At 37.5% G+C, this 23,560-nt stretch overlaps 1 protein-coding gene across 1 annotated transcript; it reads left to right on the top strand.

Annotated features, from left to right (window-relative positions):
* Positions 1-3,099: 3,099 nt before the first annotated feature.
* Positions 3,100-22,903, top strand: LOC306991356 (protocadherin Fat 4-like; the record flags this gene model as incomplete). The annotated part of the gene is made up of 6 exons (XM_079599090.1): positions 3,100-5,385; positions 7,394-9,685; positions 10,585-12,876; positions 14,539-16,830; positions 20,549-22,626; positions 22,894-22,903. 6 exons carry the CDS (start codon positions 3,100-3,102, stop codon positions 22,901-22,903), a joined length of 11,250 nt encoding a protein of 3,749 aa, XP_079455216.1.
* Positions 22,904-23,560: the final 657 nt, after the last annotated feature.

Here is a 23,560-nt window from a genome sequence, read left to right as displayed (position 1 = left end):
GTAATGTGCTCTCTCTTCTTAGTACCGGTTAAAAGTCTGGCAGCTGAGTTCTGAACAAGCTGCAAACGGGAGAGTGAAGCCTGACTCACACCCAGATACAACACATTACAATAATCCAAACGGGATGACACAAAGGCATGAACAACCTTCTCCATATCGTCAAAAGAAAGGATAGATTTCAATTTAGATATTGATCTAAGATGGAAGAAACTATTCTTAACGACAGCATTGATTTGCCGGTCAAATTTAAGCTCAGAGTCAAAAATGACACCAAGGTTCCTCACGCTAGACAGTTTTTTCCCAGGAAACAACCCCAGGCAGTCATCAGCCACACAGCCCTTATTTCCAAATAAAATCATCTCGGTCTTATCCTCATTTAGTTGGAGAAAGTTTTTCGCAAGCCAACACTTAACTTCGGCCAAACATGCATGAAGAGACTGAATGGCACATTTATGCCCATGTTTCAGTGGTAAATAAATTTGAGAATCATCCGCATACAGATGATACTGAATCCCAAATTTTTCAAAAATCGAACCTAGAGGGAGCATATAAAGCGAAAATAAAATTGGTCCCAGTATAGAGCCCTGTGGAACCCCACACACAAGAGGGGCAACGGAAGAAGAATAATCCCCTAAATTGACTGAAAAAGACCTATCCTTCAAGTAGGAAGAGAACCATTTCAGGGCCAAGCCCTGAATACCAACCTGATCCCTAAGACGATCAATGAGAATGTTATGATCAACCGTATCAAATGCCGCTGAAAGGTCTAATAAAAGCAAAACAACACGGTTTCCAGAATCAACACTTCGTAGGATATCATTAGAGACCCTCAAAAGAGCGGATTCTGTACTATGACCAGCTCTAAAACCTGACTGGAATCTATCTGAAATGTTATTCCTCATTAAAAAATCATTAAGCTGTGCATTCACAATTTTTTCCAGTATCTTAGAAATAAAAGGCAATTTTGAAATCGGACGAAAACTACTCATGTCAAAGGGGTCTAAGCCATTCTTTTTTAAAAGGGGCTGAATAACCGCATGCTTAAAACTAACCGGAACAACACCAGATGACAAACTAATATTCATAATAGACAAAATACTAGGGCCAATTGAATCAAGTACCTTCTTAAACAGAGAAGAAGGGAGCACATCACCAGGAGACTTGGTGGGCTTCATATGAGCAGTTATATCATTAAGCTGATGCAAAGAAACAGGCATAAAACTGGTCAATTGGTTCAAAGGGTCAAAAGAAGCAATACAATCATTGCCAACAGAAGAAATCTGAGATCTAATTCCATCAACCTTGCCAATAAAAAAGTTTAAGAACTCTTCACACATGTCAGCGGAAGGAATGAGTGAAGGAGTAGCAGTAGGATGAAGAACTGCATTTACAGTGGAGAAAAGTACTCTAGAATTATTACAGTTTCTGGAGATGATAAATGAGAAATAATTTGATCTAGCCAATTTAACAGCTCTTTGATACTCGTTCAAACGGTTCTTCAAAATCTCATAAGAGACTTGTAATTTATCTTTAACCCATTTGCGTTCAGCCCTCCTACACTCCTGCCTAAGAGCACGGGTAGTACTGTTCAACCAGGGCTCCGATTTAACTTTTTTTCCCCTGACTTTGACAGGAGCCACAACATCTAAAATCTCTAAACAAGAAGAGTTAAACTGATCGACCAACTCTTCTAAACCCATACAGGGAGAGTGTGACTCAGTCAATGAAAAAAAAGAAGAGACATTAAAACCAGCTGAAAAATTACTAGCTGTGCATGGATTGAGTATGCGAGATGAAACCGAGGCAGGAACAGTATTACCCGACGCAACACAAGGAAAGTTAGAATTTAAAATAACAGTCTTATGGTCAGAAAAGACAGTATCAGCAATCTTCACGCTATCAACAGAGAATCCCAGAGATAATACAAGGTCAAGCGTATGACCACGTTCATGAGTTGGACCCGAAACGCTTTGTAAAAAATCAAATGACTCTAGTAAATTTAAAAATTCTTTGACGAGGGGCTTTGAAGGGCAGCACACATGTATATTAAAATCCCCCAAAATTAAAATATTGTCAAAAGAAGAGACAATACCAGATAAAAATTCAGAAAACTCCTGTATAAAATCCCCATGAAAGTTTGGGGGTCTATAAATCAATACACATAGCACAGATTTAAAAGAATTCAGTGTAATTAACTGAGATCCAAAAGTGCAAAAAGACGCAGAAGGTGAAAGTCTACACTTAAACTTGTCTTTAAAAACAACTGCAAGACCCCCACCACGGCCAACAGACCTAGGGGTACTAAAAAAACTGCAACCAGGAGGAGAAAGTTCAGAGAGAGAAGTCATTTCACCAGTATTAAGCCAAGTCTCAGTAATAAATAAAAAATCTAGTTCATGAGAAAGAAAAAGATCGTTCAAAATAAAGGTCTTATTTGCCAGAGATCTCGCGTTAATCAACGCCATTGTCACTGGAGTGGGAGTGGTATCGGAAGAGGATTGCAGAGAGGAATCATAAAATGTTACCGGACTCCCGTCACGTAAAGAGCGAAGATTCCGATGATTAACTCCTCGATCTGCAGACTGTCGCCTTACGTAAACCATCCGCGAAAACTGAGGCATCAACGCCAAAGACGGGAAGACAGGCACAATGTATGAACATCTCAGGTTCACGACCACGGCCTCCGCCATCGAAGAAGTTGGTCCGATGACTGGAAACTTCCCGATCCTCTTCCCGATCCTCTTCGATCTCACAAGGACTCCAGCACGCTTCCCACGCTTCCTTCGCCGGTTCCTCCACATGCACAGGCATCCCGGCAGGTAACACATTTTCCTCAATGCGACTGGCACATAATGCGAGTGCTGACGCCAATCATCTCTGGGATCGCGAAATAAACAATCGGACACAGTCGATCGAATATTAAATAGGGTCATGCGATCATAAACCAGAGGGGAGCAAACAGAGCGCGCGATAAAACAAACAAGAAACATTACAAATAAAAGAGACACGGACAGACTGTGGCAAGCCGGCAAACATCCTGGCGCCATGACTGACAACTGACAACCTGTAGGACTGACTAACTTCTGTGAAACGTAAAAAATGCTGGACTCCGAGGAGGTAAATAAAGGAACCGTGATCGGGAATATTGCAAAAGACCTCAAGATCAGCGCTCAGGAACTGGAATCACGCATGTTTCAGATTATGCCTGGATCAAATGCAAAGTATTTTGATGTTAATGTGAAAACGGGGTCGCTGTTTGTCAAAGACAGGATTGATCGCGAGGAGTTGTGTGGCTCTAATCAGAAATGTTCATTGAATTTAGAGGCTCTTGCTCAGAATCCGCACAGACTTTATCGGCTTGAAATTATAATTGTGGATGTGAACGACAATGCTCCGTTTTTTCCTGACAGCATGTATGTTGTAAATGTTACAGAGATAACAAATGTGGGGGAAAGATTTCCTCTTCCAATTGCAAAAGATTCAGATGTCGGCAGTAATTCTCTGAAAGATTACAAACTCAGTTCAAATGAATATTTTTCTTTAGATGTTCATAGCGGGCAACAGAGTATATCTGCTGAGTTAGTACTTCAGAAAGCTTTAGACCGAGAGAAACAAGCCGTTATTCACTTAATATTAACCGCTGTTGACGGAGGAAAACCTCCCAAATCTGGAACATTGAGTATTGTTGTTGACGTCATGGATATAAACGATAATCAGCCTATTTTCAGCAAACCTTTATACAAAGTTAAAGTGAAGGAAAACACATCAATTGGAACCAAAATAATTTCTGTTTCTGCCAGTGATATGGATGAGGGCATAAATAGTGAAATTCAATATTCATTTCATGGAAATACCGATGAACTGAAACTGTTTAGCATTAATTCTAACTCTGGGGATATTGTTGTTAAAGGTCAAATTGATTACGAAGTACACCCTGCAATTGAAGTCCGTGTTCAGGCGAGAGATAAAGGCAGCCCTCCAAAAAGTGCACACTGTAAAGTTTTAATAGAAGTTGTGGATGAAAATGACAATGCACCAGAGATAGTTACGACTCCTCTGTTGGAGAGTGTGAAAGAGGACGCAAAACCGGGAACTGCAGTTGCTTTAGTCACAGTGTCTGATAAAGATGGAGGTAAAAATGGCATTGTTCACTGTGCGCTGAAAGGCTTGTTTCCTTTCAAACTGGAGACGTCATATAACAATCATTATTCTCTAGTGGTAGACGGACCTCTGGACAGAGAGAGTGTTTCTCAGTATAACATCACAATTACAGCTTCAGATGAAGGAACTCCGGCTCTTTCCAGCAGCACTGTTATAACTGTACATATCTCTGATGTTAATGACAATGCCCCACATTTCCCAGCACCCGTTATTAACGCTTTTCTAAGTGAGAATGTTCAAGCTGGAGGTCTCGTGACAAAAGTGACAGCTGATGATTCAGACACTGGTGAGAACGCAGAACTTTCATATTCACTGTTAGACAGTTCCAGCTCCAGTGTTCCTGTAACAACACTGATCAATATAAACTCTTTGAGTGGAGAAATATTCAGTTTACAATCATTTAATCATGAAGAAACAAAAAGATTTCAGTTTGAAGTGATGGCCACAGACTCTGGTGTTCCTCCTCTGAGCAGCAATGTGACTGTAAATGTGTTTATTCTGGATGAGAATGACAACAGTCCAGTTATTTTACCGCCTTATTCTGATCCTGGATCAGTTAATACTGAGAACATTCCCTACTCTGCTGAAGCGGGATACTTTGTAGCCAAGATCAGAGCTGTTGATGCTGACTCTGGATATAACGCTCTTCTGTCTTATCATATAAGTGAAGCCAAAGGAACGAATCTCTTCCGCATTGGAAGCAGCACTGGAGAAATAAAGACTAAGAGACGAATGAGTGACAATGACTTAAAAACTCACCCACTTATTATTACAGTGTCTGATAATGCAGAGCCATCACTCTCAGCGACTATGTCCATGGATGTTGTGGTTGTTGAGAGTCTGGATGACATAAAGACATCATTCAGAGAAGTTCCGGTTAAAGAGGAGAGTTTTTCAGATCTGAATGTGTATCTGTTCATCGCTATCGTCTCAGTATCAGTCATCTTTTTACTGAGTCTCGTGGGTTTGATAGCAGCTAAATGCTACAGGACAGACGGCAGTTTCAGCAGGTACAGCGCTCCAGTGATCAGCACCCATCCAGACGGAAGCTGGTCCTTCTCTAAATCTACTCAACAGTATGACGTGTGTTTTAGTTCAGACACAATAAAGAGTGATGTAGTCGTTTTCCCCTCGCCGTTTCCACCAGCAGACGCGGAGTTGATCAGCATTAATAGTGGAGAAGACACTTTTACGCGCACACAAACTCTTCCGAACTCCGATAAGGTAAGAAGACGGTTGAATATTTGTGTAAATTTACATCTTAATTTTTTCAATTATTTCGTATGGTTGTCACATCTATTGCTTTGGTTTTCACAACGTCGTTGTTTCACTTGTTTACAATTTACGAAGTTGTCTATGAATTCCTTTAATCTGCAGTTTTACTAATACTATGATTAATCTTGTCCAGGATGCAGGATGTTTTTCTGTTTGTTTTTTTGGCCATGTATCCAAATAATTAGTAGAAAAACTATGTCAAGCAAATATAACAAAATTAGAGACGTACGTTACAGAAATTATGCAATAAAAAAAGAGAAAAAATAAACGAAATAATATTAATAATAATAATAAGTCCGGACCTAAATGCAGATTGGTCAATAGGCTACAGCATTCCAACCGTATTATTTTCCAACTGCTTTGACCTCTTCAATATCTCTCTGTGCAGCTCCCCAAGAGGATCAATATTTTTTTGCATAGCAGTTTTCCTCTGTCGTAATCTGCCTTTAGGAGATTTTTTTAGCCAGAGTCTTTTTGACGTTTTTTTCTGTTTGTTTGCAGTCTAATTAGCAGCATTAAAAGTGAATAATATATATATACCCTAGTGAAAAACGTATACTTTATTGTATTTGAAATATATTCCCTTTGCAATAGTACATTGCAAATATACTGACAAAATATGTACTATCTTTAAATATATTAAAAGTATATTAGCATTATGCTTTTACCTATTTTCACAATACAACTTTTAACACACTTTAAAATAATTGTACTTTGGTATATTTTCTAAAAAAATATTTTAGAAAAATATACTTGAAGTGAAAATTAAGTTTATTTTTTAAAAGTGTATTCATTTGCACTTTATTAAAAATATGTTTGAGGTATATTTTAACTGTGTGCTGGAAATGATCATTGTAACAATGCATTGAAAGTATACTTTCAACAAACATTACAGTATACAATAGTATTTTGTACAAAGTATAGCTAAGTTTTATTTGTCTAATAATGTACATTTGTTATTGAAGACAAAGTATTCGATGTGTAGTACTTGGGATAAGCCAAAGGTATAAATGAGCCTATACTTTTTACTCACATATGTTATTCCACGATAGTCTCGTGGGCAAGTTCGCTGACATGTGCTTCGGGGGACCCAAGTTCGACTCCCGGATTGTGGACCTTTCCTGATGCCGTCTCTTCTCGCTCTCCCACCTCACTTCCTGTTTAGCTACTGTCCTATCCTAATAACAGGCGAAAACGCCACAAAAAAAAGAAAAACACCCATATGGTACTATATTGCGTGTATGTTTCGAAGACACTCGTAATAAATTTGTAATGTACTTGTAATACAAATAAAGTACACTTTAATATCACTAATCAACTTAATCAAGCATGTAATTATTCCCTCACGACTTTAAGTATACTTGAAGTTGGTCCAATTTAGTACACAAAATAACACAAATACACTTAGAGTTATGCGTTTCTACAATTTAATTACAACTAAAATATACTTAGTACAAAATTAGTTGTTTCAAAATAGCACACTTCAAGTTAACTAATCACAAAACACACTTGAAGTATGCTGATAGTCTGGCTGCAAGAATACGTTTACTTGTTTTTCACCATACAGCGGTGCTTTTCATTGTTGGATTACTTTAAAAATGGCTGTTGTTGTCTCCAAGCATTTTGTTGTTCCTTCAGCTGTTTTGGTTATGGTTATTCCTGTTATGGCATAATTTCAGCACACGGTGTCACTGCAGACCGTCAGTTAAAGGTTTAAAGGATTTATTCTGAAGCCTCTCTCAGAATCTTGGTGTTATAGTGTGTCTGTCGTTGAGACATGATGCTTTCTGTTCCGTCTCGTGTTGTCTGAATGCAAAGAAGAAATACATTCTCGTGCGTTTATTTTTATTTTTGACTTTCATTACGATAGCTGTGATTCACCATTATGGCATTTGTGGGATATTTCGAGTGTGGATTTATATTTCTCATTTCTTTGCTGGATTCTGCGTTTGCTCAGACCGTCTATTCCGTACCGGAAGAGGTAAATAAGGGAACAGTTGTTGGCAATATAGCGAAAGACCTGAACATAAATGTTCACGACCTGGAATCTCGCATGTTTGAGATCGTGACTGGATCAAATAAGAAGTACTTTGACGTAAATCTGAAAACTGGCGTGCTGTTTGTTAATGAAAGGATTGACCGTGAGGAGATATGTATGTCGAACCAGAAATGCTCTTTGAATATAGAGGCCCTCGCTAAAAATCCTCATCGTCTTTACAGGGTGGAGGTTAAGATCTTGGATATAAACGACAATGCGCCACATTTTCCTGTTAAAGTGTTTACTGTAAATATTACTGAAACAGCCAATCCTGGCGAGAGATTTCCTCTCCCTGTGTCCGAGGACTCCGATGTTGGCAGTAATTCACTGAAAGAATACAAACTGAGTCCGAATGAACATTTCAGTCTCGATACACAGAGTGAAGACCAGAGTGTGTCTGCAGAGTTAGTGCTGAACAAGCCTTTAGATCGAGAGAAGCAAGCGACTATTAAGTTAGTTCTCACCGGGACAGATGGAGGAAAACCACCTAAATCAGGAACTTTAAATATTATTGTAAATGTCATGGATGTTAATGATAATAACCCAGTGTTCAGTCAACCTCTTTACAAAGTCAAAGTAAAAGAAAATGTTGCTGGTGGTACTAAAGTTATCTCTGTCTTTGCCACTGACTTGGATGAAGGAATAAACCGTGAAATTGTGTACTCATTTGTTGGTCATGGAAAAAAGAAAGATCTATTTACCATTATTCCAGAGACAGGAGATATTTTTGTAAAAGGGCAAATTGATTACGAAGAGAATCCAGCTATTGAGTTACGAGTTCAGGCAAGAGATAAAGGAAGCACACCAAGGAGCACACATTGTAAAGTTTTAATAGAAGTTGTGGATGAAAATGATAATGCACCAGAGATAGTTACGACTCCTCTTTTGGAAAATGTGAAAGAAGACATAAAGTCAGGAACTGCAGTTGCTTTAGTCACAGTGTCTGATAAAGATGGAGGTAAAAATGGCATTGTTCACTGTGCGCTGAAAGGCTCGTTTCCTTTCAAACTGGAGACGTCATATAACAATCATTATTCTCTAGTGGTAGACGGACCTCTGGACAGAGAGAGTGTTTCTCAGTATAACATCACAATTACAGCTTCAGATGAAGGAACTCCGGCTCTTTCCAGCAGCACTGTTATAACTGTACATATCTCTGATGTTAATGACAATGCCCCACATTTCCCAGCACCCGTTATTAACGCTTTTCTAAGTGAGAATGTTCAAGCTGGAGGTCTCGTGACAAAAGTGACAGCTGATGATTCAGACACTGGTGAGAACGCAGAACTTTCATATTTACTGTTAGACAGTTCCAGCTCCAGTGTTCCTGTAACAACACTGATCAATATAAACTCTTTGAGTGGAGAAATATTCAGTTTACAATCATTTAATCACGAAGAAACAAAAAGATTTCAGTTTGAAGTGATGGCAACAGACTCTGGTGTTCCTCCTCTGAGCAGCAATGTGACTGTAAATGTGTTTATTCTGGATGAGAATGACAACAGTCCAGTTATTTTACCGCCTTATTCTGATCCTGGATCAGTTAATACTGAGAACATTCCCTACTCTGCTGAAGCGGGATACTTTGTAGCCAAGATCAGAGCTGTTGATGCTGACTCTGGATATAACGCTCTTCTGTCTTATCATATAAGTGAAGCCAAAGGAACGAATCTCTTCCGCATTGGAAGCAGCACTGGAGAAATAAAGACTAAGAGACGAATGAGTGACAATGACTTAAAAACTCACCCACTTATTATTACAGTGTCTGATAATGGAGAGCCATCACTCTCAGCGACTATGTCCATGGATGTTGTGGTTGTTGAGAGTCTGGATGACATAAAGACATCATTCAGAGAAGTTCCTGTCAAAGAGGAGAGTTTTTCAGATCTGAATGTGTATCTGTTCATCGCTATCGTCTCAGTATCAGTCATCTTTTTACTGAGTCTCGTGGGTTTGATAGCAGCTAAATGCTACAGGACAGACGGCAGTTTCAGCAGGTACAGCGCTCCAGTGATCAGCACCCATCCAGACGGAAGCTGGTCCTTCTCTAAATCTACTCAACAGTATGACGTGTGTTTTAGTTCAGACACAATAAAGAGTGATGTAGTCGTTTTCCCCTCGTCGTTTGCACCAGCAGACGCGGAGTTGATCAGCATTAATAGTGGAGAAGACACTTTTACGCGCACACAAACTCTTCCTACCACCGAGAAGGTAAGACATTGCAACTTGCTTGTGCATTGCAATCACTGCTTGACTTGCAAAATTACATTTTTAGAAATGATTAAGTTGAATGTTTTAATGGTAGGAACTCTCATTACAGTTATTTTTCCAGTTTAATTATGAAAAAAAAGGAAATATCATTTTAATTAAATTTTCTATTTTATTACGCTCATCCTATATATAACTCAAGATTATACGTATACCGAACTGCTTTGACAAATTAGAACTATTATTTAAATGTCTGACTTGTTAAGATGATACATTTTAGTTTTACAATTTAGATCATTATGTAGTGGCTTTGGAAATACAGTTCTTGGATAATGACCTTATATACAAACTGCTGTTTGTGTTTGTATTTTTTTTTTTTTTTTTAAGTTTAACTTTAGCCTATCTTGTATTTAAGGAGCAAAACAACTTCTGTACCACGGACAGCGACAATGCCGTTATTCCTTCTCAATATTTGTATTTGCTGGAATACACAAGACAACATTTTTTTTCCTATTTCGTAATGATTGCGTATGAAGGTTTGAATTTGAATTACAGATACGTTTAGTTCACTCTTTGTTTTATAAGAACATTTATGAAGTAATATATCATTGTTTCATCACTGTTACAACACGTGGTGGCACTGCAGACCACAACTTTGAGAGTCATCTGAGCTCCTCCTTTACAGCAACAGAATATGCGTTGAAAGGGTGCAAATAACCAAGGCTTGTAGTAGCTTCTGCGTCGTGATTTCGGATTGTATCGAGAGAGGTCTGTTTAGTTATTTAATCGCTTTTATATTAAATAAATCGCAAGACATTGACTGCACAATCATGGATATCACCGAAAATGTTGGCTTCTGGATCATTTTATTTCTGTCTTTATGGAAATCTTCGCTTGGCCAGATTGTCTTTTCCGTCTCCGAGGAGGTAAATAAAGGAACCGTGATCGGGAATATTGCAAAAGACCTCAAGATCAGCGCTCAGGAACTGGAATCACGCATGTTTCAGATTATGCCTGGATCAAATGCAAAGTATTTTGATGTTAATGTGAAAACGGGTTCGCTGTTTGTCAAAGACAGGATTGATCGTGAGGAGTTGTGTGGCTCTAATCAGAAATGTACATTGAATTTAGAGGCTCTTGCTCAGAATCCGCACAGACTTTATCGGCTTGAAATTATGATTGTGGATGTGAACGACAATGCTCCGTTTTTTACCGACAGCATGTATGTTGTCAATGTTACAGAGAATGCAAATGTGGGGGAAAGATTTCCTCTTCCAATTGCAAAAGATTCAGATGTCGGCAGTAATTCTCTGAAAGATTACAAACTCAGTTCAAATGAATATTTTTCTTTAGATGTTCAGAGCGGGCAAAAGAGTATATCTGCTGAGTTAGTACTTCAGAAAGCTTTAGACCGAGAGAAACAAGCCGTTATTCACTTAATATTAACCGCTGTTGACGGAGGAAAACCTCCCAAATCTGGAACATTGAGTATTGTTGTTGACGTCATGGATATAAACGATAATCAGCCTATTTTCAGCAAACCTTTATACAAAGTTAAAGTGAAGGAAAACACATCAATTGGAACCAAAATAATTTCTGTTTCCGCCAGTGATTTGGACGAGGGCATCAATAGTGAAATTCAATATTCATTTCATGGAAATACCAATGAACTGAAACTGTTTAGCATTAATTCTAACTCTGGGGAAATTGTTGTTAAAGGTCAAATTGATTACGAAGAAGATTCTGCAATTGAACTCCGTGTTCAGGCGAGAGATAAAGGCAGCCCTCCAAAAAGTGCACACTGTAAAGTTTTAATAGAAGTTGTGGATGAGAATGACATTGTGCCAAAGATAGTTACGACTCCTCTGTTGGATTATGTGAAAGAGGACGCAAAACCGGGAACTGCAGTTGCTTTAGTCACAGTGTCTGATAAAGATGGAGGTAAAAATGGCATTGTTCACTGTGCGCTGAAAGGCTCGTTTCCTTTCAAACTGGAGACGTCATATAACAATCATTATTCTCTAGTGGTAGACGGACCTCTGGACAGAGAGAGTGTTTCTCAGTATAACATCACAATTACAGCTTCAGATGAAGGAACTCCGGCTCTTTCCAGCAGCACTGTTATAACTGTACATATCTCTGATGTTAATGACAATGCCCCACATTTCCCAGCACCCGTTATTAACGCTTTTCTAAGTGAGAATGTTCAAGCTGGAGGTCTCGTGACAAAAGTGACAGCTGATGATTCAGACACTGGTGAGAACGCAGAACTTTCATATTCACTGTTAGACAGTTCCAGCTCCAGTGTTCCTGTAACAACACTGATCAATATAAACTCTTTGAGTGGAGAAATATTCAGTTTACAATCATTTAATCACGAAGAAACAAAAAGATTTCAGTTTGAAGTGATGGCCACAGACTCTGGTGTTCCTCCTCTGAGCAGCAATGTGACTGTAAATGTATTTATTCTGGATGAGAATGACAACAGTCCAGTTATTTTACCGCCTTATTCTGATCCTGGATCAGTTAATACTGAGAACATTCCCTACTCTGCTGAAGCGGGATACTTTGTAGCCAAGATCAGAGCTGTTGATGCTGACTCTGGATATAACGCTCTTCTGTCTTATCATATAAGTGAAGCCAAAGGAACGAATCTCTTCCGCATTGGAAGCAGCACTGGAGAAATAAAGACTAAGAGACGAATGAGTGACAATGACTTAAAAACTCACCCACTTATTATTACAGTGTCTGATAATGCAGAGCCATCACTCTCAGCGACTATGTCCATGGATGTTGTGGTTGTTGAGAGTCTGGATGACATAAAGACATCATTCAGAGAAGTTCCTGTTAAAGAGGAGAGTTTTTCAGATCTGAATGTGTATCTGTTCATCGCTATCGTCTCAGTATCAGTCATCTTTTTACTGAGTCTCGTGGGTTTGATAGCCGCTAAATGCTACAGGACAGACGGCAGTTTCAGCAGGTACAGCGCTCCAGTGATCAGCACCCATCCAGACGGAAGCTGGTCCTTCTCTAAATCTACTCAACAGTATGACGTGTGTTTTAGCTCAGACACAATAAAGAGTGATGTAGTCGTTTTCCCCTCGTCGTTTGCACCAGCAGACGCGGAGTTGATCAGCATTAATAGTGGAGAAGACACTTTTTCGCGCACTCAAACTCTTCCTACCACTGGAAAGGTAAGCTACTGCTAACTTATCTGTAAATATAAATTCACTGCAATTAAATTACACGCAGCAATTTGTGTGGAACGTTTCAGAGACACACTGCTCCTTACTTATTTGGGTAATGAAGTACCTTAAAAATCTTAATAAGTTTACAAAAATCCCATCCAGACATTTGTATCTGAAAACTAAACATATAAATTGATGCGTAAATTGATATCGTGGGTTTGATAGCAGCTAAATGCTACAGAACAGACGGCAGTTTCAGCAGGTACAGTTTTTAGTCCCCCTAAATTTCCGCCCAGCCCCCCTAAAAACTTCCAATTAACTCCGTAATTCCACTAATTCGTTCTCGCCTCAGTCCCCTTTAAAACTCATATGAAACCAGCGACAGGTTTCGGCTCATCGTATTTTAGTCTGCGTTATTTAGTGTGTTCTTCAATCTTCATCGGCGCAGTGCGTCAGAAGCAGAAGACAACGTGTTTTGCATTTATTGATAGATTATGATATCTGCATCTACGTAGTTCTTTGTCATAAATCGAGTTTATATGATGCGGGAGCAAATCAAGAAGGTTTCCCATCACTGTAAAATATGGGCTTTAAAAAAAAAAAAAAAAAAAAAAAATTAATTCCTTTAATATACATGGCATGAGACTTTGTGAATTTTCCTACTCTTGCAATACTTTATAATGCAGTGCAATAAAATTGCTAAAAATGTGTTATGGATTTTATCTGGATATTTAAAATGATTAGAAATGAATTCAATATTCAGGGATTGACTTGATAGAACATGCTGTATTGTTCATGCCTAGTGTAAGCAATATATTACATAATAATAATAAAAAAAGCATATCCTCATTGGAGGCTGAGCCACCCCTAAAATTGAAATCCTAGAATCGCCCCTGACTAATTGCTATAAAAATGTACCCTTATACAGACGTGCGACTCACGTCACTGGATGGGAGTTCACGCGCAGTTTGCGATGTTTAGTAATTACATTAACAGTAGCCTACTAACAACATTAGTAGCCATTTAACAATAAATGAATTGACATTTTGAAATATGTATGTAGCTACTTGTGTGTTTTTGTGTTTATGGCTGACTGGTTTAATGCATCCTGCTGTTAGTGTGTTGCGACTGCATCGACCAGTACCATGGAGAGCAGCACAATAATATTAGTTCTAGCGTGAAAAATTTACATTTCTGAGGAATTTGAACATAAGCTTCTCTGTTTTTTTTGGCCATTTAAAATTATTATAATTTATACGATGTATCAGAGTCTTGTTTTTTAGTGTTTGTGATATGTATTTAGTGGTGTAATTTCATCTCAAACGCGTCATGTGTTTCTTCAGTGGATTTGGAAATATACTATACTTGTAATGGCATAATTTCAGCACATGGTGTCACTGCAGACCGTCAGTTAAAGGTTTAAAGGATTTATTCTGAAGCCTCTCTCAGAATCTTGGTGTTATAGTGTGTCTGTCGTTGAGACATGATGATGGTTTCTGTTCCGACTCGTGTTGTCTGAATGCAAAGAAGAAATATTGGCTTCTCTCGCGTTTATCTTTTTTTTAGCTATCTTCAAGACATTTGTGAATCACCATCATGGCATCTATGGGATATTTCGAGTGTGGATTTATATTTCTCATTTCTTTGCTGGATTCTGCGTTTGCTCAGATCGTCTATTCCGTACCGGAAGAGGTAAATAAGGGAACAGTTGTTGGCAATATAGCGAAAGACCTGAACATAAATGTTCACGACCTGGAATCTCGCATGTTTGAGATCGTGACTGGATCAAATAAGAAGTACTTTGACGTAAATCTGAAAACTGGCGTGCTGTTTGTTAATGAAAGGATTGACCGTGAGGAGATATGTATGTCGAACCAGAAATGCTCTTTGAATATAGAGGCCCTCGCTAAAAATCCTCATCGTCTTTACAGGGTGGAGGTTAAGATCTTGGATATAAACGACAATGCGCCACATTTTCCTGTTAAAGTATTTGCATTAAATATTACAGAAAACGCAAGCCCTGGCGAGAGATTTCCTCTCCCTGTGTCCGAGGACTCTGATGTTGGCAGTAATTCACTGAAAGAATACAAACTGAGTCCGAATGAACATTTCAGTCTCGATACACAGAGTGAAGACCAGAGTGTGTCTGCAGAGTTAGTGCTGAACAAGCCTTTAGATCGAGAGAAGCAAGCGACTATTAAGTTAGTTCTCACCGGGACAGATGGAGGAAAACCACCTAAATCAGGAACTTTAAATATTATTATCAACGTTATGGATATTAATGATAATAACCCAGTGTTCAGTCAACCTCTTTACAAAGTCAAAGTAAAAGAAAATGTTGCTGGTGGTACTAAAGTTTTATCTGTGTTTGCCTCTGACTTGGATGAAGGAATAAATAGTGAAATTGTGTACTCGTTTGCGGATCATGGTAAGAAGCAAGACACTTTTACCATTATCCCAGAGACAGGAGATATTGTTGTAAAAGGGCGTATAAACTTCGAAGAGAACCCTGCAATTGAATTGCGAGTTCGTGCAAGAGATAAAGGCCATTCGCCAAGGAGCACACAATGTAAAGTTTTAATAGAAGTTATGGATGAGAATGATAATGCACCAGAGATAACACTGACTCCACTTCTAAAAACTGTGAAAGAAGACATAAAGTCAGGAACTGCAGTTGCTTTAGTCACAGTGTCTGATAAAGATGGAGGTAAAAATGGCATTGTTCACTGTGCCCTGAAAGGCTCGTTTCCTTTCAAACTGGAGACGTCATATAACAATCATTATTCTCTAGTGGTAGACGGACCTCTGGACAGAGAGAGTGTTTCTCAGTATAACATCACAATTACAGCTTCAGATGAAGGAACTCCGGCTCTTTCCAGCAGCACTGTTATAACTGTACATATCTCTGATGTTAATGACAATGCCCCACATTTCCCAGCACCCGTTATTAACGCTTTTCTAAGTGAGAATGTTCAAGCTGGAGGTCTCGTGACAAAAGTGACAGCTGATGATTCAGACACTGGTGAGAACGCAGAACTTTCATATTCACTGTTAGACAGTTCCAGCTCCAGTGTTCCTGTAACAACACTGATCAATATAAACTCTTTGAGTGGAGAAATATTCAGTTTACAATCATTTAATCACGAAGAAACAAAACGATTTCAGTTTGAAGTGATGGCAACAGACTCTGGTGTTCCTCCTCTGAGCAGTAATGTGACTCTAAATGTGTTTATTCTGGATGAGAATGACAACAGTCCAGTTATTTTACCGCCTTATTCTGATCCTGGATCAGTTAATACTGAGAACATTCCCTACTCTGCTGAAGCGGGATACTTTGTAGCCAAGATCAGAGCTGTTGATGCTGACTCTGGATATAACGCTCTTCTGTCTTATCATATAAGTGAAGCCAAAGGAACGAATCTCTTCCGCATTGGAAGCAGCACTGGAGAAATAAAGACTAAGAGACGAATGAGTGACAATGACTTAAAAACTCACCCACTTATTATTACAGTGTCTGATAATGCAGAGCCATCACTCTCAGCGACTATGTCCATGGATGTTGTGGTTGTTGAGAGTCTGGATGACATAAAGACATCATTCAGAGAAGTTCCTGTTAAAGAGGAGAGTTTTTCAGATCTGAATGTGTATCTGTTCATCGCTATCGTCTCAGTATCAGTCATCTTTTTACTGAGTCTCGTGGGTTTGATAGCAGCTAAATGCTACAGGACAGACGGCAGTTTCAGCAGGTACAGCGCTCCAGTGATCAGCACCCATCCAGACGGGAGCTGGTCCTTCTCTAAATCTACTCAACAGTATGACGTGTGTTTTAGTTCAGACACAATAAAGAGTGATGTAGTCGTTTTCCCCTCGCCGTTTCCACCAGCAGACGCGGAGTTGATCAGCATTAATAGTGGAGAAGACACTTTTACACGCACCCAAACTCTTCCTACCACCGAGAAGGTAAGAAGATGGTTGAAAATTTGTGTAAACTATTTACATCTTAATTATTGTTCTCAGCTGTTCGCAATTATTTCTTATGGTTGTCATAAATGTTGGTTTGATTTTCACAACGTGGTTGTTTCACTTGATTTTAAAGTTGATGTGCTAAATTATGAATTTGTTTAATCTGCAGTTTTACTAACATACTATGATTAATCGCAACTCGGTCCCACTAAATGGGTCATTCCTGGTATGCGATGACACTTTGGCTTCTTAAGTGTTGGGGGAAAAAGTACATGATTTTCATGTTTTTAGCATTCTACCGAAATAGTGACATGTTTAACTGGAATACATATTGGTTAATCTCAGGGACTCAAAAAATAATAATATTGGGTAGATTGTTTAGACACTGTCCATTAAAATATTCCACCCTGTTAGGGACATATACATTATCACAACATGTTAATAATGTAAATGTTAAACAATAATGAGATATTCTTGGATAGTATATGTGCCTTGTGCCATCTTAGAATTTATTTTCTTCTTGAAACAAGCAAAACTATTTTTGATGAATAGTATATGACTTGATTATTAAAAACAGGTAATTTTTGTGCCCATTTTTGCAAATAGGATGGTAAATAATATTTTTTTTGGCTCAAAAAGATATATATGCTGTTAGTGCTCCTCACCTCACAAAATAAGACAAAAGTATGCCAAACAATTAACGTTGCTGTCAAATTATTATTTTAAATGACTTGTCTAACAGGGTGGAAAGGAGCATAACAGAGTGGAACACCAGTGTTAACAGGTTCAGTGGATGTGTGAAACTGCACCTATATAATAGCCTATTGTTTCAAAACAATAATAATACAAATTTAAAAAATCCAAATTTCCTTTGGGGGAGGGACACACAAATAGCTGGTTCCTTATCACAATCAATCATGGCGGAAAACAATTCTCTCTTCAGATGGCTAGAGAAATATTTATAAATTATAGAAGACAGACATAATAAATTAATTTTTTATTTATTTATATTTGATTAAAAATAAAGATGCTATAATTCATTTGAATTAACTACATTAACAAACAAATACAAGGATCTGCATCTCTCTTTGCCATAGCGACGCTACATCTCAGCTGGAGAAAGTGGTGATGCCATTTCCTAACAAATATTTTTATTTTGTAATAATTTCACAGTTACTAATCACTGATACTAATACTGGCACTGATGTTTCTATGAAAATAGTGAAATAGATTATTTATATTCTTTACATTATAGACATTCAGTTTACAGTATAACTGCGATCAATTTCAACATTTATTAGACTTTGCAAATAACTTTTTTTAACTCTAAGTTCTAAACAGTACCATATTAGGGTTCTTCGGCTTGTAACAATAGCAGAACCCTTTTTTGGCGCTGAATAGAACCCTTTTTCTAAGGTTCCATGCTTTGAAAGTTCTATGTGGGACTTAATGTTATAAATAACCTTTTTAATAACAGTTTATTTTCATTAATCAGTATCTTTATATTATTATTACAATTTGACAGTTAAAATTTTAACAAATTTTAAGAAATAAATAATTTACATATTGAGAGTACGTTGACAGTCTGTCATGAGCTCCAGAAAACCAGCAATGATGTGGCTTTGAGTTACAGATTGAAAAGCAAAAAGAAGAACTTTAAACTCTAATGGAAAGAATCATCTCAGCATATGGACTATAAAGAACCTTTATAGATCAATCTTTGATGCTGAGTGTAGGAACATATTTATTTAGTAATAATATATATATATATATATATATATATATATATATATATATATATATATATATATATATATATATATATACAGTACATAGAATTAGCTATATACACTAAATACTCATTATTCTATTAGAATTTCCACCCTGTTAGTTTCACATTTCACATAATATAGACCTAACAGGGTGGAACATTTTGAGCTAAGTTAGCCATAGCTCTTTGAATGATCAACATTTAGCTAGCTAGCCTTCTACAGATGAACAGAACTTTTATAACTATGTCAGATTTGTTTTTACATTTTTTTTTTTTTTTTTTTGATAGGGCAAACATTCTCCATAACATAGACTTACAGGGTGGAACTTTAAGGGTGGGACAAGCAGGATAACATTTAAAAAACTTAAAAAAAAAAAAAGTTAGGAGTGAGAGTCGACGCTTACCTCAGTTTGTACAGTTGAATTTCAGCGAGAAAAATAAATAATGTCACTTCTTGAAAATGGTCTCAATGAAATTGCAGTCGGTTTTGGAAGGTGAAAAAGTATATACTAACAGGGTGGAAGATGACTTCAGGGACACAGTAATTGAAGGAAATTGTGGGGAAAAAAAACCTATATTTTCACATGATTTATATGTATGATTAGAGGCAGTTTAGCCTACTCTATAACATAATTTTAAAATATTTTGAGGTTTTTCTCATTTCATGGTTTATACTTCTTGCGGAAGTTGATTACTTTGCACTGAGGACATGATAAAATTGAATGCATACATCAATAAAAAGGTGTGTAAAATACAAAATAGCCTAGTATTTTGAATGTCTATTATCTCTGTTTAAATGTTAAAGAAGACTTAAATCTACAATTTAAGCCATTTATTATAAAATATGTGACTCATTTTAGAGAAAATATGAGTATATAAATCATTGGGACAGGAAAGTCACCGCATACCAGGAATGACCCAAATGCGTCTCTATAAAACGCATTGTGTTTATCGTGCAATTTATACGCGAAAATTAGTTTTTACGTGCATATCCGCATGGGTAGGTTTAGGGTAGGTTTAGTAGTGGTGTGGCGTGCGTGTGTATTACACACAATAAAGTGCGTATCAAAATACGCGAAAACTGCGTCATAGCTAAGCACGTAAAATCTAATTTTCTCGTATAAATTGCGATAAACACAATCCGTGCTATAAAGACGCATGGGTGATGGGTGTTTTTTGTTTTGTTTGTTTTTTAAGTAGGCTATCAAACAATATGTTTAAAAATAATCTAATAATCGATAGTTTACAAAACAGAAAAGCGATATAAAGCAAATGTAACAAAGTTAAACAGACGTACAGGAAATGTTACATTAAATTGCGAAAAAGAAACGTAATAATACTACAGTAATAATAATAATTCCGATCCTAAATGCCAATTGGTCAATAGGCCTACAGCATTCCGACCATTTTATTTTTTCATGATATAACTGGTTTGCAGTCTTATTAGCTAATTAGCATTATTAACAAGTGGATTATATCTATCTATCTATCTATCTATCTATCTATCTATCTATCTATATATTTTTTTTTTTTTTTTTTTGCGGTGCTTTTTATTGTTGAATTACTTACTTTGAAAATCAATATCTTTGTTGTTTGTCTCCAAGCATTTTGTTGTTCCTTCAGCTATTTTTGGTTATACATTCCTGTTATTGCATAGTTTCAGCACATGGTGTCACTGCAGACCGTCAGTTAAAGGTTTAAAGGATTTATTCTGAAGCCTCTCAGAATCTTGGTGTTATAGTGTGTCTGTCGTTGAGACATGATGATGGTTTCTGTTTCGTCTCGTGCTTCCTAATGCAAAGAAGAAATATTGGCTTCTCTCGCGTTTATCTTTTTTTTTAGCTATCTTCAAGACATTTGTGAATCACCATCATGGCATTTATGGGATATTTCGAGTGTGGATTTATATTTCTCATTTCTTTGCTGGATTCTGCGTTTGCTCAGACCGTCTATTCCGTACCGGAAGAGGTAAATAAGGGAACAGTTGTTGGCAATATAGCGAAAGACCTGAACATAAATGTTCACGACCTGGAATCTCGCATGTTTGAGATCGTGACTGGATCAAATAAGAAGTACTTTGACGTAAATCTGAAAACTGGCGTGCTGTTTGTTAATGAAAGGATTGACCGTGAGGAGATATGTATGTCGAACCAGAAATGCTCTTTGAATATAGAGGCCCTCGCTAAAAATCCTCATCGTCTTTACAGGGTGGAGGTTAAGATCTTGGATATAAACGACAATGCGCCACATTTTCCTGTTAAAGTGTTTACTGTAAATATTACTGAAACAGCCAATCCTGGCGAGAGATTTCCTCTCCCTGTGTCCGAGGACTCTGATGTTGGCAGTAATTCACTGAAAGAATACAAACTGAGTCCGAATGAACATTTCAGTCTCGATACACAGAGTGAAGACCAGAGTGTGTCTGCAGAGTTAGTGCTGAACAAGCCTTTAGATCGAGAGAAGCAAGCGACTATTAAGCTAGTTCTCACCGGGACAGATGGAGGAAAACCACCTAAATCAGGAACTTTAAATATTATTGTAAATGTCATGGATGCTAATGATAATAACCCAGTGTTCAGTCAACCTCTTTACAAAGTCAAACTGAAGGAAAATGTTGCTGCAGATACTAAAGTTGTATCTGTGTTTGCCTCTGATTTGGATGAAGGAATAAATAGTGAAATAATCTACTCATTTGCTGGTTACGGAAAGAAACAAGACACTTTTACCATTATTCCAGAGACAGGAGATATTGTTGTAAAAGGGCAAATTGATTACGAAGAGAATCCAGCTATTGAGTTACGAGTTCAGGCAAAAGATAAAGGCAGTCCACCGAGGAGCACACATTGTAAAGTTTTAATAGAAGTTATGGATGAAAATGATAATGCACCAGAGATAATTGTGACTCCTCTTTTGGAAAATGTGAAAGAAGACATAAAGTCAGGAACTGCAGTTGCTTTAGTCACAGTGTCTGATAAAGATGGAGGTAAAAATGGCATTGTTCACTGTGCGCTGAAAGGCTCGTTTCCTTTCAAACTGGAGACGTCATATAACAATCATTATTCTCTAGTGGTAGACGGACCTCTGGACAGAGAGAGTGTTTCTCAGTATAACATCACAATTACAGCTTCAGATGAAGGAACTCCGGCTCTTTCCAGCAGCACTGTTATAACTGTACATATCTCTGATGTTAATGACAATGCCCCACATTTCCCAGCACCCGTTATTAACGCTTTTCTAAGTGAGAATGTTCAAGCTGGAGGTCTCGTGACAAAAGTGACAGCTGATGATTCAGACACTGGTGAGAACGCAGAACTTTCATATTTACTGTTAGACAGTTCCAGCTCCAGTGTTCCTGTAACAACACTGATCAATATAAACTCTTTGAGTGGAGAAATATTCAGTTTACAATCATTTAATCATGAAGAAACAAAAAGATTTCAGTTTGAAGTGATGGCAACAGACTCTGGTGTTCCTCCTCTGAGCAGCAATGTGACTGTAAATGTGTTTATTCTGGATGAGAATGACAACAGTCCAGTTATTTTACCGCCTTATTCTGATCCTGGATCAGTTAATACTGAGAACATTCCCTACTCTGCTGAAGCGGGATACTTTGTAGCCAAGATCAGAGCTGTTGATGCTGACTCTGGATATAACGCTCTTCTGTCTTATCATATAAGTGAAGCCAAAGGAACGAATCTCTTCCGCATTGGAAGCAACACTGGAGAAATAAAGACTAAGAGACGAATGAGTGACAATGACTTAAAAACTCACCCACTTATTATTACAGTGTCTGATAATGCAGAGCCATCACTCTCAGCGACTATGTCCATGGATGTTGTGGTTGTTGAGAGTCTGGATGACATAAAGACATCATTCAGAGAAGTTCCTGTTAAAGAGGAGAGTTTTTCAGATCTGAATGTGTATCTGTTCATCGCTATCGTCTCAGTATCAGTCATCTTTTTACTGAGTCTCGTGGGTTTGATAGCAGCTAAATGCTACAGGACAGACGGCAGTTTCAGCAGGTACAGCGCTCCAGTGATCAGCACCCATCCAGACGGAAGCTGGTCCTTCTCTAAATCTACTCAACAGTATGACGTGTGTTTTAGTTCAGACACAATAAAGAGTGATGTAGTCGTTTTCCCCTCGCCGTTTCCACCAGCAGACGCGGAGTTGATCAGCATTAATAGTGGAGAAGAAACTTTTACGCGCACACAAACTCTTCCTACCACTGGAAAGGTAAGAAGACTTTTATTGTGTAAAATTTGTGGAGTTTGAATTCTTTTTTGTAGTTGTCAGTGAAGTTGTGTTGGTATTTGCAAACAATTTTTTATCGTTTCTTTTTATTGATTTCGCTGAACTGAATATTAGTTTTTTCGTTTCTTTTTTTCAATGACAACAAAGTCAAGGACAAATACAGATGCTAAACAAAAAGCAATAAAATGCGATTTATAATGAACAAAGACAATAAAATAGGACGGTGACAATAATACTAATACTACTACTACTACTAATAATAATAACAATACATCATATATGCATATTATAATCAAGTTCTTATGCTGTTTATATTAAACATTTATAAACTTAAGGGTACTTCGATTCTTTTTTGAGAGAGGGGGTCTTCAGCACCATTAACACCTCATATCCTCGATTTTCTTTCCGTACATTTTGGTAATCTTAGATTTAAATATATATTTTTTAATTTGCTTCCTTATAATTTACGTATTATAACAAGTGCTGCATATATTTATCCAAAAATGTGTCTTTTTATTTGCATTCATACTTTGCAATTTACTAATTCATTCTTTTGAAACATTAGCCTATATATTTGAAGTGTGGAATATTGCACTCTAAATAAAATATCTCCATTCAGCATGCAGTTAAAACGCACGATGTCGTTGTAGACCATGAATTTGAAGCACTTCTCGTATTAAAATGAGGCTCCTCCCCTACAGT

Source organism: Phoxinus phoxinus, assembly GCF_949152265.1.
Source record: "Phoxinus phoxinus genome assembly, chromosome: 23".
In the NCBI taxonomy this organism is placed as follows: Eukaryota; Metazoa; Chordata; class Actinopteri; order Cypriniformes; family Leuciscidae; genus Phoxinus; species Phoxinus phoxinus.
Note: the sequence above shows the minus strand (reverse complement) of the source record. Positions and strands in the feature narration are given on the sequence as shown.